Raw genomic sequence first — 19127 nt, forward strand, 5'->3', positions numbered from 1 at the left:
CTGACCGTCCTCACGTCTGACATATCAGCTCAGTGTGCGCAGGAATGTCACCTGACTTCATCACAGACGGAGAGAGAGATGTGGAAAAGCTGATCTCTCTCTCTCTCAGTAGCGCGTTTGTATGGCACCTGTATGATGCATGGTGATGTAATAACAGCTTGTCTCTTTGTTAGGAACGCGGCGTGACAGTGGCGCTGTAACATGATCAAAGAGGACGGCTCATAAGAGTTTTTTTTGCAATTTGTCACTGAGGGAATAGGACTCCTGATAGATGCGTTTTGATCTATAGATGAACCGACTCCAAAACATTCTCGCTGCGAACCTAAACCTCTCGCAATGAACACAGCCATTTAAAAACAGTCTCCAGGATGAGCACCTTCCAACTGATTGCATCAAAAACACATGTTAAAAAAAAAAGGCAGATTAACAATAATGGCTAGACCAGCGGCGCCATATCTAGTTTATCATTCTGGTCCGTCGGTAATTGTCAGGCGTGAGTGAGTCAGCTATGACAGACAGTTCAATGGATACACCCTGTTCTGATAGACCTAATCCTCCCTATAATAACCCATAATTAAGCGCACGCCGCACTCATCGCTTCATCTGCTCCGTCTACATCTGTGGAGAACCGGCAAATTATCTCTGACGTGGGCCTTTCAATTGACGCAGATAATATTGTTTAACCCATAGGATGACCGACCTATTCTGTGTGTGTGATTAAGACAGTGATGTATGTATGTTTCTGATGTGTTTGATTTCTCAACTCTCGCCTGAACTGAGCACATTTTCGCACGATTGGCAAACTTCGTCAAAAAAAAGCGATGGAAACGAGACGCAAACAGGGAAAAAACGGAATAAAAACGTGATAAACCAGCAACAAACAAAAAAGCAATGGAACAGCAGCAAAAAACATGGCAAAATAGAAAAACAAAAAAGTCATGACGCGGTAACAACACAGTCTTAGCTTTCAAATTAGGCGCACAGGCCCATAGGCTGCGAACTCTCCAGTCGAGACGCTTTTGGGTAAAGCTGAACTGGAGAAAATGTGCTTGGTTAAGGAAATAGAGTACTAAAGAATTACAGGAATAGGCCCCCGTTTCTACATACTGAGATATGTACCTGTTGCTAGCATTTGGCCTCTCCCAATGTATTCCTATAGCTCCAAACGGGGTGATGTTAGAAGTGACCAAGCTCTTCCATGGGCACGCACAAAGACCAGACAGGTACGTATCAACTCGTCTAAGCTCAGGTAAGAACATATCTCAGAATGGAAAAACGGTGGCCTGTTCCTTTAAAAGGTTAATGATGAAGAAAATCCAAAGAAGGAACAGTGACAGTGATTGAAAGCTGCTCCAGAAAATTCACTCTGACAAAGCTGGAGAGCCAGTAAAGCATCTCTTTCTACAATTGCCAGTGTTATACATTAAATATGACCTAAAAGGGTGTTCTGCTAAGAAATTTGAAAGGAATCAACAGTAGTTTTCACATTTCTAGAGGCATTTGATTTCTGATTTGTGTAATAATATTCCTCAAAATCGTCTTGAGGGCCAGAGGTTCTATGATGGATCCCCAGGCCTATAAGGCTTATGTCACAGCACATACTATACAGGCACCACTGTCTGTACAATTGTTTCTCCATCTACTCTGGCTTGAGATTTAACAGCAAATATAGCCTTTTACCCCACGTCACCAATATTAGGTTAAGATGAAGGTGCACTTAAAAGGGAAAATGCTGTTTCTCGGTTTTTATATTTCTTTTTGACTTTTTCACGTGATCTTGCTAATGCTTTCATTGTGTCATCTGTAGTTTCTGTTTCTGATCACGTGGGGCCGGACTATGAATGTTTCCCAGAGTATTGGCCTTGGCCGTTTTCCACCAAAGGCCTGGTGAGAGCTCAGGTGCTTTACCGGTGAGGTGATGGTATCAATGAAAGCAAAAACAAACCGTCACTGTGAACTTTTCCGTTCCTTTAGCACAGTATTTGTCTCAACACCAGGCTGCATGCAAAGTTATTGTAATGCCAATTTTTTGAATAAATTCAGATCAATTCAAAAGAAGCACGTTTTTAAATAATTTTTACAATTGCGAGACAAGACTGAGCTAAAACTTCGCCAAAGAGGGTTTTAAAAGTCACAAATGAATCTTTTTTTTAGAGCTTTGTGGCTGAAGTAGACAACTTGTTTTTACTAAATCGTTAGTTAAACCAGCAAAGTGCCATAATCTCTTTTCTGGCAGCACAAGGGGACCCTCGTGTACATATTTTAGGGGTCTTTACAGAGGTGGGTAGAGTAGCCAAAACATTTACTCAAGAGCGATGTTACTTTAAAATGATTTTACTCAAGCACAAGTAAAAAGTAATGACCCAAAACAATTAGTCAAAGTAAAAAGTACTGGAGAAAATGTTACTTCAGTACTGTGGGTACAACTGAGTAACTGTAGTAAAAAAAAAAAAAATCATTTAGAATTTGTGATAATTCCAAAAAATATTTAAAATAATAATAATTTTACTGAGTGAAATAACTGAGTACTACCTGCCCCTGGTTATTTATAGCAGTAGACACTTGCAATGATGTAGAGATTGAGAAAGAGATAGATTAAATGAGACAGAGAAAGTTGCACAATGCACCTTTAAGCTTTCTTAACCACGAAGAAAGCTTAAAAGTTATTATTATGCGACTTTTTATGTTAAAAAAAAAGTTGATATTTGTGTGTAATTTACCTTGTAGTGACTCAGCGGCTTTGGTCAGCATGTTGTCTTTACTCTCTATCTCGGTAGCCTCTACAACGCTCAAGGATCAATTGTTTTGTAGGTTTTTTCTGGTGAGAGGCTCCATGAGCAGTGAAAACCTTCCAAATGGTTCACCGTGGAGTGTCCTAGAGACCACTGTGACAGAAAGGAACGGCACCATGCTGACCACTCATACAGCCACAGTGTCACTACAAGGTCAAATACACACAAATATCAACTTTTTCGCATAAAAACTTGCATAATGCACCTTTAAAGGGACTAGATGCAAGTTGGCCATTTGGTACTCACTACTGCCACCTCAGGTCATACATGTAACTGCACCTTCTATATTAAACTCGTGCATGACGGCAATTCGGACCCGAAGTAACAACTTTTTGAGTGACAGTGCAGGATTTTAGAGGCAGTTGTGGTGAACAGGTCTGGGCTCATTCTACACATTAGGACATTGCTGGGACATGTATGGGGAGGAAAATACTTAATTTAAAAAAATGTTTAAGCTCAGTATAGTCCCTTTAAAGCAACAGGCCACCGGTTTTACATACTGAGATATGTTCGTACCTTAGCTTCGACGAGTTGATGCGTACCTGTCTGGTCTTTGTGCTTGCGCTCAGTCAAGCCTCTCCCAATGTATTCCTATAGCTCCAAATGGGGGTGAAGTTGGAAGCTACCACGCTCTTCCCCGGGCACACACAAAGACCAGACAGGTACGTATCAACTCGTCTAAGCTCAAGTAAGAACATATCTCAGTATGGAAAAACGGTAGCCTGTTCCTTTAAGCTTTCTTGGTGGTTGATAAATCTTGTGATTGCTATAAATACCCAGAGGCGGGTAGTTTTCACAAAAAAGTTGCATAATGCACCTTTAATTATGTCCACCTAATTTGCTGTGGTAAGACACAGGAGTGGCAAAGAATCAAACCTGGGGCGGGACCTTTTTGCTGTGATGCAGAAGATCTAATTATTACCACGTCACAACACCACCCAAGTACAAACTCCCATTCAGTCCACACTAATGCTTCCCAAGACGGCATTCAATCTGTAGCCTATTTTATTGTTCACTGTGAAAAAGCAGCGAATAAAACCTGGTGTCACTTTGCAGCACTTATATAAGATTTCTCTGCAGGTTTCTAGTGATGAGCTCACAACACGTAGGCCAGCACACACACAGACGCACATAGAGCTGAGTGGGTGAGGTTGGGGTGTGACTGGCTGCCGTAGGAATGCAGTTGTGTGTGTTTTCAGCACTACACTCTCACCCGAAGCCAATCTGACAGTTTCTTCTCCCATTCAAAACCTAATCGCGCCGTGGACGTTCTACTCTGAAACCCTGATCTGCGGATAACACTGGCTCGGACTTCTTCTTTTTTTTTTTTTTTGAGGATATAATCTTGATTGTATTTGGCTTACTTCAGCGTCTGCCGGGTTGCCCTGGAGAGTTCATAATTGCTCGTCTAAAAGTGGGATTAAGGGCAACATGACAACACAAGAGGAGGAAGCAACCTGCCGTCCCTCCCTGTGATCCGCAGCTGATAAAATGTTTGAAAGACGTCTCAAAAGAAGCTAATGGTTTTTGTTACCCCTTTGTTGACATTGTTGACGCTTCATTCACAGCTGTAGGATCATATCATGGCTTCACACTGCGTCACATAAACCAGGACCTGTATAAGAAAGGTAAGACAAAGAACCAATATGGTAAGACTTAACCAGTTTTACAATTTCACAGTGAAACCTCTAAAAACTTTGCAATGACCTTTACAATCGCAAAAATATACAGTGATGTGTAGAGTTTAGACAATGTTGTAAAGGCTAATTTCTAGTACAATGGAAACATCTGTGTTGTCTTTGTTACAATGATAAAGTTCAGCATGGAACGACAAGTGAGTTTTTTTTTTTTACTACCAAAATGGAAAGAAGCAATGTATCAAAGCAAGTTTTCTTCGTCTAGTTTTTTTTAATACAAACACCGAAACCAAAGGGCTCATATTTTCTTTGCTGTTTGTGATGGACCTTGGGAGTTAATGTTTGGTTGGCCTTCATCAATGACACAGTTCAAATAAGGGAAACAAAAAAGCCCCTCATGGACAACAGCTGCTTGATGAAGCTAAATTACAAAACTTTCCCAATACTGAAGTAATGAAGAAAAAAAAAAAACAGCTGACACCCATCGCCAAGTTTTGTATTTATCATATCATATTCGTGCATTTGCATCTGATTGAACAACAGCCTTGAGGTTTGGGAGGTTCACTTTCTGCAGGAGTTTTGCCAGACGAAAGTTTATGAACCCTTTCTTTTAACTTTGTGTCCATCCGGTTTCTTTCTGTCTTCAAACTGCAATGCGTTTACGGTTTGCCTGCGAGGCTAGTGGGGAACAGTTCAGAGGTGTGTGTGCATTAATCAAAGTGTTGCGCTTCCAGCGTTGTTGAAAAATCCCCTTTCACACCTGAGTTTAGAGGGCAAGGCGTGGACAGCTGATGTTATATCTGCAGAAGAGTGGAGTTAAGCCCTGCTTAAGACATGACCATTAAACAGCGTAGTTTATATGAGTGTGCGCATTCACTTAGTAATCATTTAATGTGGTTCATAGGGTGTGAAGAGAGAAGTCAGCTAGTTCCTCTTTTGCCCAAAACAAACAGCACAAGGGACTTTTGATAAATTGGCTGTTCAGTTTTGTCTTTCACTATGACTGATGTTTCTTCACTGTCACTTCAACTTCATGAAACTGTTATCGCTCATTGCCCTTTCATCCCAATAGTGCAGCTCTCTCTCTCATATAGATCTGTTTTTGTCCATCAAATCACATGTTTTACAAATATTTGCTGTCCTTGAGTAAATGTTGTGTCACTGATTCTGCCCTTCGACCTCCAGCTCACTTCCAGGCCTCGGGGGAAACATCGATGTGCTCACGTCACAGCCCAAACACATGCAGAGCTATAACCTGAACTCACTCACACAGGGGCCGATCGCTGTCGAGGTCCAGCGAGGCCTTCCATTACGTCCATGTAATTGACTGACGTTATGTAAAAGCATTGACGAGCCCAGAGCAACAGCAAGCCTTTAAAAACAATTATACAGACCTCTGCTTTACACAGCACTGCAGGGCTTCACAATGGCACTCGATAACAGCCAGTTTAACAATCACTGCCTTAGACTATTATTGTTGGTACACTTCATGAAGCCAGGGCTGCCTAGAAGAGCCATGGGCAGGATTTGATGATGCAGAGGTTTGTGCTGCTGTTGATTCACTATCGCATGTTCTCCTTTAACTAGTTGGGAAGTTGACTTTTACAGTTCAAATAGTCTTTCTGTGCCACAGTATCTTTGTATTTATGATTGTCTTTTTATATTGCCTCTTTCTGTACAGCACTTTGGTCAGTTTTTAATAGTGTTTTATAAATAAACCGGATTGGGCTGTCAAACATGAGCAAAGACCAAACCTTTTTTCAATCTTCTATTTCATGCTGAACAATTTATAGGGAATTCATAGGATATAAAACCTCTGTAAAGTCTTAAAGCAGAACTAAGTAAGTCATGCCCCTAGAGGCCATAACCACCACTGTAGGTGCCGTAGCATGTTACAGTTTTTTACTCATTAATTGTCCGTGAGAGTAAATACTACGCTGACAGAAAAGACAAAGGGAGAGTGGGATACTGTACATCCAATTACACAATGGAGATCATTTTTTTCACTCAAACTTGGCTGTAAATGCTGTTTAAGTGGTGCTAGCCCACTGCTAGCTTCTTCTTCGTGATGCCATTAGTGTGTATTGGTGCTCCGGGTCGGAGCAGGGAAAGCTGCGATTGTGGTTTTCTGGCCAGAGACACCAGGGGGAGATGAACACTTGTATTACCCCCAAAGGGACTACCAAAGGTGACCATATTATAACTTCATTTATATTTCATTTGGTGTAAAAAATAAAAACAAAACAACAATATGCCCTGCCCCCTATCAGCGCAACAAAAACAGTACCAATTCTATAAAGCTTCTTCTTTTCTTGTTTTTTGACAGTTAACAAAAGTATCCAGCTAATCTGCAGCCAGAAAGTGGGAGAGCAATTGAGAATTTAGGTTTGACCTACTTACTAAACTTTGGATACTTTCACAAGTTTTGGGTAGGGAAGCCCTAGTGTCCCAAAAGTAAAACAAGAGAACTAGCAGCAGCAACAAAAACGTATATCCTGTACTTTCTGAAACTCTCCTTATCAGATCAACAGTAGTCATGTAGTTTTACGGTTTCAAGATAACTCTGAGTTAAACACTTGTAAAATATTTGCAATGTGACAGATCCAGCTTCGGTGCATGCTTGAGACTGAGATTTTGGAATAACACTCTCCCCTCAAGTGAAACTATGGGTCACATGTGTTCACCCCTCTGACAGTGGTTAAATATATCTCACAATGATTTATTTTTGCAGTAGGTGTGTCCAGACTAACCTGTCTGTCAAGTAGCCTTGTCTATACTTCTTAGAAATGTCCTGATATCAGATCTCTCTGGCTATCAAATGCAACATGACCCCTTATTCCAAAATGTATCTAAATGTTTAACACTGAAATAAGTTTCTGAAGATAAAGTGATATATCCCACCTGTTAAATTATTTTGAACAGAGCGATGCCCAAGGACAGGTGAAAGAAAATTAAATAAGTAGCCTAAAAGTATATATAGCTTATCTTTTAGAGAGTGGATCTTCTGCCAATCAGTCTTGTGTGTTTTGGAGTTCCACAGTCCCACCCACTCCCGTCACGTGTCGGGGTCCGACACAAAAAAATCCCATGTATTTTTAGCATTGACGTTTCGAAAAAGTCAACTATTAAGAGTTTAACATCACGGCTCTGGCTAATCAGCGATGTGCTAACTCACAGACATGAAACATACAAGGTAAAATCGAAGATTGTCTAAAACTTTGTAGACAAATTGACTTTTCAACTTTTTCGAAAAGTCAAGGTGGGACTGTGGAGCTCTATTGGGTCGCTTACAATCTTAGTTTGTACAAGGCATGGGAAACTTTACGACATCTGGGGAAGGCAAGTTGGCAAGCTTCATATAAATAACAATTACATTAAAATAAAATAAGCAATTTAAAATATGTATTCTTTTGTTTTTTTAGTTAACAGATTTCTCAAAAGCCAGAAGCCTGAGGACATATGTGTGAGGGCCAGTATTGACCCCCCGGCCTGGCGTTGCAGACCTCTGTGTACTATCAATGCTTTGCATGCAGCTAATTTATAGCCACAGAGTCAAACAATTAGCTAAAGAGCAAAAGAAAGCTTGGACTCATTCAGCTGCAGCTATGCATTCCCTGTGAATATAAAAACACTCTGAATACTTGATGAAGTTGATGAAGACCAAAGCAAGCAGGTTTCCCTGCAGATGGGAGATAGTGGCTCAGATGGTAGAGCTGGTTATCTTAGTAGGTTCGAAACTCAGCTACTGCAGGTGCAGATGTCACTGTGTCCCTCACCCACCTTGTCTGTGTGCAGTATGTGAGTGAGTGGTTGGCATGACCGTAATTTAGTTAAACACGGAACCCTCCTCTGTCTCCTCAGTGGACGCAGCAGTGGGACGATGGCGTCCCACGGGAAGCAGCGTCAGGAAGGTGCTCTTTACTCCATGTTCTCCTGCTGCTTCAAAGAGCGGGAGGAGCAGCCCGAGATCACCTACTGCCGTGACAACCCCAGCGTCTTCACCGGGCTGGAGCCCTCTCAGCCCATGCCCCCCGCACCGGAGCTGGACGCCCGCTTCTCAGAGCTGGTGGTGAGTCTCTCCCCCCGTTGGTGTCAGTGCTGGCTTTGTGATAGTGTAGTATTTAATGATTTTGTGTTGTTGTTTTTGTTCTTCCAGGATGAGCTGGATCTCAGTGAAGAGCACAGGGCACGGATGTTTGCTCTGTCGCCGGAGAAGAAATGGCACATTTATTGCAGTAAGAGAATGGTAAGATTTTTTAATTTTTTTTGCTAAAATTCACAGAACAGCAGTCATCTTGTTAGATCTGATGAGTCCTCGGTCAGTCTTAGCCATGTCCGGATTAATTTCAGTCTGACTGGTCTGGGTTTTCTTTATACAGTATATGTATATATATATATATATATATATATATATATATATATATATATATATACAGTATATATACAGTATATATATTGGTCCATTTAAAATGTTTATGAGGTAGAAGCCTACTTTCAAGTACCCACGAGAAGTCAGTTTGAGATTTCTGACTATTCTACCTTAGAGGTAGCCTGGCTAACACCAGACTAAAATCACAAGTGATATTTAGTCTGGGGACCACCAATTCATTTTCTCGTAGGAGAGGTGTGGTTTACGAGCGTCCATAGTCGTTTATTGGGCGATACGAAAAAAAAAAAAAAAAAGTCTCATGCGTCTGCACGTAGCCCCAGCCAATCATATCATCGTATGAGATGACGTATGACGTACCCGCTGTAAACTTTTGAGCTAAATTATTTAGAACAAGGTCTAAAGCTTGATCAAAAAATACCATTGTGTCTGCTGCTGTCATGTTGGATCCGTAAATAAACTTTTTTTTTTATTATCCGTAAATAAACTACAAGCTTCCATATATCGAATAGCGCGTCATCGTCTTGCCGTCCCTCCTCGCTCTGTGATTGGTTCCCAAATCCACCGGAGATTTGGCCATGGTCCCCAGGCTGTTGTGCAGTTCGAAATAATTCGAGCGCACACAGCAGCCTGGTGTTAGCCAGGTTACCTTAGAGGTGCCCTATTTATTAAACTTATTTTGCACATTTTATTGTGTTTGACAGGAAGCGGAGGAGGACAAAGGGGCGACCCGTTGGCCTGACTACTACATCGACCATCTAAGGTCTATGGCCGCAGTGAGTTGCAATATTACGAACATACTCATCCAAAAACTCATGCTATAAAACTGTGGTAAAACAATTCTATTTTCTCTTTAGAGGAGAACTCTTTTGGCTTTGGAGGGTGAGGATGATCACAGCAGGCATAAGACGGTGGAAGGCCTGAAGACTGCACTAAGGACACAGCCGATGAGGTACAGGCAATACCACTGATTATCACTTCTCAGAAAAGAACAACAAACATCTTGTCAAACGGCAATAACAGTAGCAGCTATGTTTTTACCACTTGGACCACTTCTGGATCTTCCTTGGCCCACCATTGATGAGTTTTGGAGATGCTCTATCCATAATTTGGCCTCTGTCAGACTTAGTTTTGTCACCTTTTTATTAGATAGTGGAAGCTTATTATAGGCCTAGTTAGTGCAAGTTTAGGAGTAGTTACAGTACTGATTGTGAGAAGTGAATGAATATGCATCTGGAAAAGTGCTACATGTGACTAACATTACTATTGTTATGATGCCATTGCCCAGGTTTGTGACCCGCTTCATCGAGCTGGACGGCTTGTCGTGTCTCCTGAACTTCCTGAAGACCATGGACTACGAGACATCAGAGTCCAACGTTCACACGTCGCTGATCGGCTGCATCAACGCACTCATGAACAACACCCAGGGCAGAGCTCACGTCCTGGGACACTGCGAGAGCATCAACATCATCGCACAGAGCCTGGCCACTGAAAACATCAAAACCAAGGTACAGCACCTTCAGGGGGTCAATAAACCATTCTGCTCACTGGACACTGTGGATAAAACTATAGAAATGTTGATGTTTTCAAGAGAAATTACTGGGTTTTGGTAATGTGCCTCAAGAGCCTATCCTCATGTTACAGGTGGCAGTGCTTGAAATCCTGGGGGCAGTTTGCTTGGTGCCAGGGGGACACAAGAAAGTACTTGAAGCCATGACGCACTACCAGACGTTTGCTGCAGAGAGGACACGCTTTCAGGTATGATTTTTTTCTCTTTACAATTAGTTAAACGGTTAAATAAATACTGGTAATAAAAAAGTAGTAACCATTTTTATTTTGTTTGTAGAGCCTGGTTAATGACCTGGACAGATCCACAGGCCGTTACAGAGACGAAGTAAATTTAAAGACAGCAATCATGAGCTTTATTAACGCTGTACTCGGAAAAGGTGCTGGAGAGGTAAACATTCAGCTTAACCTAAACATGTAGCGACATATAGTCCTGTGGTTTATTCATCTTTTTACTTGCCATTTCTACAGACCAGTCTAGAGTTTCGGATCCACCTGCGATACGAGTTTCTAATGTTGGGGATTCAGCCGGTCATCGACAAACTTAACTCTCATGAAAACGCCACTTTAGACGTGTACGGTAAAATAGCTGTTGTGAAAAGAAACATGCAAACTACTCTAATCTAATCACGACTTGATTCACTTTACAGACACCTGGACTACTTTGAAATGTTGAGAAATGACGATGAATTGCAGCTGAGCAAGAGATTTGATACAGTAAGTTACTTCAACAGAGTGGTTATGGATCTGCTTTGCAGGTAGGGTTACTGTGATTTTTTCTGAAGTCTGTGCAAAAGGGCAAATTGATTGGCCTGTGTATTTGGGAGTCAAGGAAATAACTTATTGACTTAAAATAAAAATTGACTAAAACAACAATATATATATCCTTATTCATTCCATTAAAGGGGCTACATGGAGTTTTAAAATGTTAAAATTATGTCCTCCCCCTACATGTTCCAGCCATGTCCTAATGTGTAGAATGAGCTCAGACCTAGTCGTCGCAACTGCCTCTAAAATCCTGCACTGTCACTCAAAAAGGTGTTAATTCGGGTCTGAATTGCCGTCATGCACGAGCTTAATATAGAAGGTGCAGTTACAAGTATGACCTGAGGTGGCAGTAGTGAGTATAAAATGGTAACTTGCATCTAGCCCCTTTAAGTTAATTGTCAAATGATGTATTATGTAAAATGCACAGTTAAAAAAAGATATGTTGAAACAGAAAACAGTAGATGGTGAGTGTATTGGATAGGACCTGATCGATATATCAGTCAGCCGATATATAAACCATCCGATATATCAACCAGCCGATGTATCTGGGCAATATTTGGTGCAATTTTTTTGTCTGGAACTGAGCGGCGCCCAGGCCATGAACTTAAAATGCTACAAGATGTAGTATGTGCCATCTGACACTTCTCTTGTTACAATTTGACATTGCTGTTTGAATAGCGAAGATTAATTTCGATGTACATGCTCTCTCAGATGCACATAGACACCAAAAGCGCCAGTGGGATGTTCGAGGCGATCAAGAAGAAGCTGAGCCACACTGAGCTGTACCCACACTTTCTGTCCGCGCTGCAGCACTGTCTCATGATGCCCTGTAAGACCCGCTATACACCAAACTATTCGAACCATTGCTTCGGTAAATCAGTGTTTTGTTTGTGCAGTCAAACAGGGCAGCACCTCTCGACAGCACTGGGTGTTACTGGACAGAATCATTCAGCAGATCGTGCTACAGACGGAGAAAGGAGAAAACCCCGACGTGGCTCCATTGGAAGACTTCAATGTCAAAAACATCATCCGGATGTAGGAACATTTTAAGCGTACCAATATTTGACGTACCACAGTTCCACTATTGCCTTGTGTTAGAGATGTTTTGTGTTTAGGTTGGTCAAAGAAGATGAGGTCAAACAATGGAAAGAGCAAGCTGACACAATGAGGAAAGGTACTTGATCATTTTTGTACTAAAGATATTGCAATACAACATTATGTTCATAAAAGAGAGGTCTTTTTAGTAACTGGCTTCATCATATTTTGACCTCAGAGCATCAGAACTTGCAGCAGAAATACGAGCGCAAAGAGCGTGAGTGCGAGGCCAAGAACAAGGAGAAGGATGACATGTTGGAGATGCTGAACAAAATGAAGGACAAACTGGAGCGAGAGACCAACGAACACAGACAGGCCAAGCAACAAGTGGCCGAGATGTCCGCCAGGCTGCAACAGGTCGGCACGGTATGGCTGATACTATCACAGCAAAGTTACCTGCTACTAAATGATAGCACCTCTATGGTTTGCAGTTGAAGTTATCCTTTCATCTCGTAATTTTATTTCCCCGGTCACATCATTCGACTCCTTTCTTCATAGAGCTCCAACGTCCCAGGCGGACCTCCTTTGTCATCTGGAGGAATATCACTTGTGGGTCCTGTCCCGTCTGGGTCATCTCTCCCTGGGCCTCCTCCCCCGCCTCCTCCTCCTCCTCCCCCCCCAGGCGGACCTCCTGGGTTTGGGGGGTTCCCATTCGCCCCGCCCCCTCCACCGCCACCAGGGGCCCCCATAATGGCAGCCACTAAAGTAAAGAACGTCCCGAAACCTGCAAACCCGATGAAGTCGTTCAACTGGAGCAAGTTCCAGCAGGTAGTCAATGTTTATCAATATTATAATGCCAAAGAAACTTCACAGCTGGGTTTTAGGATGTAGTTACTGTCCACCCCAGAGTTTGACAGGTAAATGTAAAATAAAATTGCCAACCTTCCTGCATTTTATCTTTAATTTCAGGACAAAATCAACGGCACTATTTGGGAGGACATAGACGATCTCAAGGTGTTCAAAACTCTGGATCTAGAAGAGTTCCAGAGGACTTTCTCCGCCTACCAGAAACCAACGGTACTGTACCAACACACAATCTTTTTTTTATATAAAGTTAAAGTGAAACTCACTTTAAGTTTTGGTGCTTATAGAAAGATACTGAAGATGAGCAGACGGTGGTGAAGAAGGTGAAGGAGCTGTCAGTTATTGATGGGCGAAGAGCTCAAAACTGCAATATCCTGCTCTCGAGGTCAGTGGGATTTATATTATCATTCTTATAAAACAATATTCTTATGTATTGTAAAAGTAAATTTGGTTACCTTCCTACCTAAATACCTTTAAATTGAAAATACTAAAACTACACGACTTAGTTGATCTCGGCACAGCTATTGTTATGTATAAGGTTCATAACCATAAGCTTCCTGAATGTATACAAGAAAGGTTTAAACCCAGAGAGACTGGCTATAATCTCAGAGGAACTCACATCTATCAGAAAAGTGTATTTGGAACAAACACCAAAGCCAGATGTGTCTCAGTCAGAGGAGTAAATGTGTGGAATAGTCTGAATGACACCTTAAAAAACTCAACATCCTTAAACGCTTTCAAAAAAATGTTCAAATCTAATGTAATTAGTAGTTATAAGGTACTAGCGCTAACTCACATATAAACTCTCCTGTGTACACTATATTTTGTCTTTACATTACATTATTGATTGATGTGTGACTTGTGCAAATTAATTTTGTAACTAATTGATACAGAAACATAATAATTTTGTCCTCATCTTGCAGATGGTAAAACTGCTGTATACTCTAAGTTGCTATTAAGTTGCAATAGGGTTTGGCTTTAGATAAGTGTTTCACTTCAGCCAAAACCCTTTTCAGTCATTGTTTCAGTGTTTTCATGTTTTGTAGTCAATCGTGTCTGTGTGAAGATACTGACTGAAATAAATAAACTAAAGTTAACTAAACTAAACTAAACTAAATATACTTTCGTTCTTTCGTTACAGACTAAAGTTAACTAATGAGGAGATTCGGCATGCGATCCTGACCATGGATGAACAGGAAGACTTGCCCAAGGACATGCTAGAGCAGGTAATCAATATTGTCAAATGACCTGTATAAAAATGGATTATAGTCCTATAGCATTGAGACTTTTTTTATATACATATATAGATAAAAACCTTAGAGCTGAAACTCATGCAATTCTTCTGCCCGTTTCTTGCAGCTTTTGAAGTTCATCCCAGAGAAGAGTGACATTGAGCTGTTGGAGGAGCACAAGAACGAACTGGAGCGAATGGCCAGAGCTGACCGCTTTCTATACGACATGAGCAGGTAACAGATACTACTATGAAGTCTACTACAGCCGATGAGCCTGGAGATGTCCATTTTCTGAAAAGATTATTTTTTGGTGGGATATCCATGTCCGCTCTTTAGGGTTTCCATCAATGTGGTTCTCCTCAAGGTTGCTCTTTTACCCCACTATTATTCGTATAGTGTGTCCAAAGGCATCTAGAGTAAATGAGGCGTCTTGGCACATTTACATGGACAATATGAATCCAATTACTTTGTTGTTGATGTTTTTCTTTCTCATCACCAGAATTAATCACTACCAACAGAGGTTACAGTCCCTTTACTTCAAGAAGAAATTTGCGGAAAGGCTGGAGGACGTTAAGCCTAAAATAAAAGGTATGGGCAAATAAAACAGTCTTGAAATATTAAGATTAATAACTGAATGGTAAAGTACTATTATTTCTGTGTTTTTAGCTTTGAGTCTTGCGTCCCGAGAGGTGACTAAGAGTGGTTCGCTGCGGCACCTTTTAGAAATCGTATTAGCTTTTGGAAACTACATGAACAAGGGCCAAAGAGGCAACGCTTATGGCTTCAAAATCAACAGTCTCAACAAGATCGCTGACACCAAGTCCAGCATGGACAGGTAAATGCAACACTTTTTTGCTTCGCTATTATACTTGTGTTTTATTCGCATAGACTAACGGTGTCCCTGAATGTCATTTTACAGGAACATAACCCTCCTACATTATCTAGTCACTGTGTTGGAGCAGAAATACCCCAAAGTGATGAAGTACAGCGAGGAACTCAACAATGTGCCAGAAGCTGCTAAAGTCAAGTAAGCATTTAAGCACTAGTTAATGTTTTGCCTTTCCTTGGTGTTATTTTTCTTGTAGCTTTAGACAGGAATCATACAGTCTATGTCTTTGTCGTCTATTTAAAAAAAAGAAAAGAAAAAAGTGAATATTTGATATATTGTCTTTTCTCTCTTTAGTATGACTGAGTTGGAGAAAGATATTGGGAACTTAAGATCTGGTCTGAAGCTTGTTGAAGGGGTATGGAATATTAGTTAACTTTTGAAATATCCGAGGATAGTGTTTCCATGTTAAAATTTCTTGTATTATTTGGTATTTTTAGGAGCTCAAGTACCAGCAGACCCAGTCCTCTCAGGGCCCAGTGGATAAGTTCATCCCAATGGTCAGTCAGTTCATCACAGTGGCCACTTTCAGCTTCTCTGAGGTCGAGGAGTCGCTCACTGAGGCCAAAGAACTGGTGAGAATTTTACTGTTAAATATTTTATCCAAGAAGGTAGAATGAAGTACAATGAGTGGTTTATTTTTATATGAATAAACTGCTTGGACCCTGGCAGACAATGATGGGACTGTTTTGTCCCAGACTCAGGACAGAAACAATGGTGATAGTGGAGAAGAGAAGGGAGAGAGACAGAGGGGACTGATGGCAGGGGAGATGGGCCAGAGGAAGGTTTTGGCATGGAGCTTATGATGATGAGAGTGCTTTGTATATCAGGAAGATACTGTGCTTCAGATGGTAGAGCTTATAATTGGAAGGTTGGCAGTTCAAATCTTGCAATCGTGTTGTATACTTGGGCAAGGCACTTCACCTACTTTGCCTATGTAGGGTTGCAGGGAGTATGGGGTCAATGAATAATGATTATGGAAAACACTTTGAGAAACTTGAGCTTGGGCAAGTGTAAGCTTTGTTGTTGTTGTTGTTTCTGTGTCACCAAAAGGTAGACAGGCCTACCCACCAGCACCAGCGGTACTGTTTAAACTGCAAGTAGATTTGATTTATACAATACGCTAGTTAAGTGATGATGTCATCACTTCCAGGTCCATCTACTCCATTTAGCCCTATTCACTATAAAGGGATTTTACTGATTTTAACCTGCTGTAGAGCCGACTACAAGGCTCTTTTTAAACATCCGATCGCACAGAAATAATACATTTCCTCTGGATTTTCTGTAGTAATGCTTTTCTGTTATTAATTATGTAATTATTTTTTCCATACACATTGAAGGCTTATTTTAAATATAAAAACACCTTCATTCTGCCTGGAAAAATGGTGAGCTACATTCTTCAATTTAGGTGTAAAATCGTTTTGGGCTTTTTATCTGTCTATCTGTCTTTCAACAGGAGATTCCGATAAAGTTGTGTTCTTTGCAGTGTTTGTCAGTGGAGATCTCAACAGTTTGGACCCGGAAGTAGCTTATTATTGTGTGTGATTTCACACTTAACAGACGTTTACTATGTCATTGCATTAGTTTAAGATATTCATTCAGTTACAGGTCCTCATAGTCTGTACAGATATATTGTGGGTTTCGGGCAAATGAATTGATGAAAACAGATCTTTTGTTTTTTACAAATGGCTTAAGAGGTGATGTAGCAGCCTGGGATGTGTTGACAGCCATGGAGTCAGTTAGGAATAAGAAAATACAGTTTCTAAGTCAAAGTTCAGTAATTAATAAATGTCTTTCTTTGCAGTTTGCAAAGGCACTGAGGCACTTTGGAGAAGACCCGTCCAGGATGCAGCCAGATGAGTTCTTTGGCATTTTTGACTCTTTCATGACATCGATCTCAGACGCCAAACAGGACAACGACAATATGATCAAGCGTAAAGAAGAGGAGGAGAAACGTGCACTCATAGAGGCAACGGTAACAAAACCTTTACACCTTCTGGTCCCTTCACAGTCACCACGACAAATAATCTGCATTCATCTAACCTTGTTCCCTGCATCTTTCTTGCTACCACACAAAACGCCATAGTGGTCATCCAATTGTAGGGCTGTGAAATCAAAATTGCAATCTCAACTTTGGTTGATTGGGCTTTTAAATTGTTAGTCAGTTCTGTGGCAGTAACAGCACATGTGCTTTTGAGTTTGCAGGAGCACAATAACAGTTTCTGTAAGTTAAATGATGCTACAGTGGAAAAGCATTCATTTGTGTTTGAGCTGAGGCTCATGTAAAAGGCCTATGTCTTATATTTTCATTAATCACATTCTGAAATTCTTTTGTTGTTCATTATTAGGGGTGTGCGACATTGACAAAAATTAATATCTCAATAATTTTGGGATGATGATAAAGCGACATCTTTGCAAACCATCAGAAATAATGTTGGCCTTCATCTAAATTTGAACAAACAACTTCAGTGCAGTAAAAAACACTTAATACCTTTTTTGAGAGACTACACATTAAGTATATTTTATTTTTAGGAGCAGTTTTTGCAACTTTTATGTCGTTTTTTGACATTGAAGATTGACTCAAAATTGTATCTTAACAATTTCGATATTATCTTGTAGACGATATATTGCCCACCTCTCTTCATAATGGGAAAAAAATCAAATAAGAAAATCGAGATGGATCAAAGTGAAGAAAAAAATAAACAAAACATGATTTTTGCCACATAACCCAGCCCTATCCAAAAGAACTCTTGTGTTATAGCTGTAATCTCAGCAGTTTACTTACATATTTGTAATCCAAAAGTTGGCTTTTCTTATCCTAGCTCAACCTTGTCAACCCTAAAAGAATCAGCTCTGCAATATTCAGTTTTCCAATCACGATTTCCTTACATTCTTCCTTTCTTTTCTTCATAAAAATCTTCAAGCTGCCTATGAATTTTATTTTCCAAACATTCTTGCTCATAGAATGCATAGCTTGATGTTTGTTTTCTTAATTTACTAGCTCAAGAAAGAAAGAGAGAAGAAAGCCAAAGCCAATGAGGATGGGCACCAGGGCGGGGAGTTTGACGACCTGGTGTCTGCGCTGCGATCCGGAGAGGTGTTCGACAAGGACATGAACAAAATGAACAGGAGGAAACAGAGGAAACAAAACCAGATAGACACCAGTCGAGAGAGACCTGTCGCAAAACTAACGGAGTAACTCGCACTTTATGGACAATGATGCAAGAGTTTGATGAACTTTTTCGACTACTGTGGACAAAATGCTGCTGATAAACACTGCTGCACAAACAATGATGTTACTGTAACATGAGGTAATTGTGATGTGTGTATATTTATTTTTGAACAAACTACTGTCAGTGTTTTAAGTCCGAAGTCTGTAAGAAGATAGGACTGATGTTTGGAAAATAATGAATATACAGTAATGTCAGTGGCATCACTGGCATGTTTTCTGTACTGATAGTTGCACTGATTGCATTCTGTGGATTTTTGTAGAAAAGTGTAAATGAGATACTCTATGTGTAAAGTAAAGTGATATTTTGGAGAAGCATGAGTTCGATGCTTAAATAAACAACTTGTAAGAATTTGTTAATTCATTTTGTTTGTCACTGTAACATGGGTGTTTGAAGAGAGACAATCCTTGGACACAAATGTGGACAGCTTGACTGTTTCACAAAATAATAAGCTTTTACAGTGTGAGAACTATAATGGGTTTAGCTTACCTGGTTCATCAGGCACAAATTGGCCTGAGCATCTGGAACTTGCCTGAGTTGGATCTTCTGAAGGGGTTTGTCGCCCCCCTCTGTCGGCACAAACCAAAACAAAGCTGAATTCACAACATGCATCACGGCGGTTCTAGCCCCAGAAATTCAAAACATATACTTATTAGTGATGTTTGCTTGCTGATTTTAGTTACAGTGGCCTTTTAAAAGCTGTTACCTTTTTTTTTTTTTGTTCTGTAAA

The 19127-nt window shown here is 40.6% G+C and overlaps 1 protein-coding gene across 1 annotated transcript; it reads left to right on the forward strand.

The window, feature by feature from the left end:
- Nucleotides 1–4188: 4188 nt before the first annotated feature.
- On the forward strand, nt 4189–18701 carry daam1a (dishevelled associated activator of morphogenesis 1a). Its single transcript, XM_079573403.1, has 26 exons — nt 4189–4420; nt 8291–8498; nt 8586–8675; nt 9521–9592; nt 9674–9768; nt 10105–10324; nt 10461–10574; nt 10663–10773; nt 10854–10957; nt 11033–11099; nt 11862–11979; nt 12047–12185; nt 12266–12324; nt 12424–12602; nt 12744–13013; nt 13155–13262; nt 13337–13434; nt 14191–14275; nt 14409–14515; nt 14781–14869; nt 14948–15116; nt 15201–15308; nt 15465–15525; nt 15608–15742; nt 16972–17142; nt 18169–18701. The coding sequence occupies exons 2-26, from the start codon at nt 8310–8312 to the stop codon at nt 18364–18366; spliced, it is 3156 nt and encodes a 1051-aa protein (XP_079429529.1). The 5' UTR covers nt 4189–4420; nt 8291–8309; the 3' UTR covers nt 18367–18701.
- Nucleotides 18702–19127: the final 426 nt, after the last annotated feature.

The sequence above is a fragment of the Gobius niger genome (genome assembly GCF_951799975.1).
Source record: "Gobius niger genome assembly, chromosome: 16".
NCBI classification, from domain to species: Eukaryota; Metazoa; Chordata; class Actinopteri; order Gobiiformes; family Gobiidae; genus Gobius; species Gobius niger.

Excerpts from the sequence above, each read along its gene's own strand:
- daam1a (XM_079573403.1), top strand. The coding sequence starts at position 8,310 with ATGGCGTCCCACGGGAAGCAGCGTCAGGAAGGTGCTCTTTACTCCATG. Across the intron at positions 15,309-15,464 it reads CCAGAAGCTGCTAAAGTCAA|TATGACTGAGTTGGAGAAAG; the intron begins GTAAGCATTTAA and ends TTCTCTCTTTAG. Across the intron at positions 15,743-16,971 it reads TCACTGAGGCCAAAGAACTG|TTTGCAAAGGCACTGAGGCA; the intron begins GTGAGAATTTTA and ends CTTTCTTTGCAG.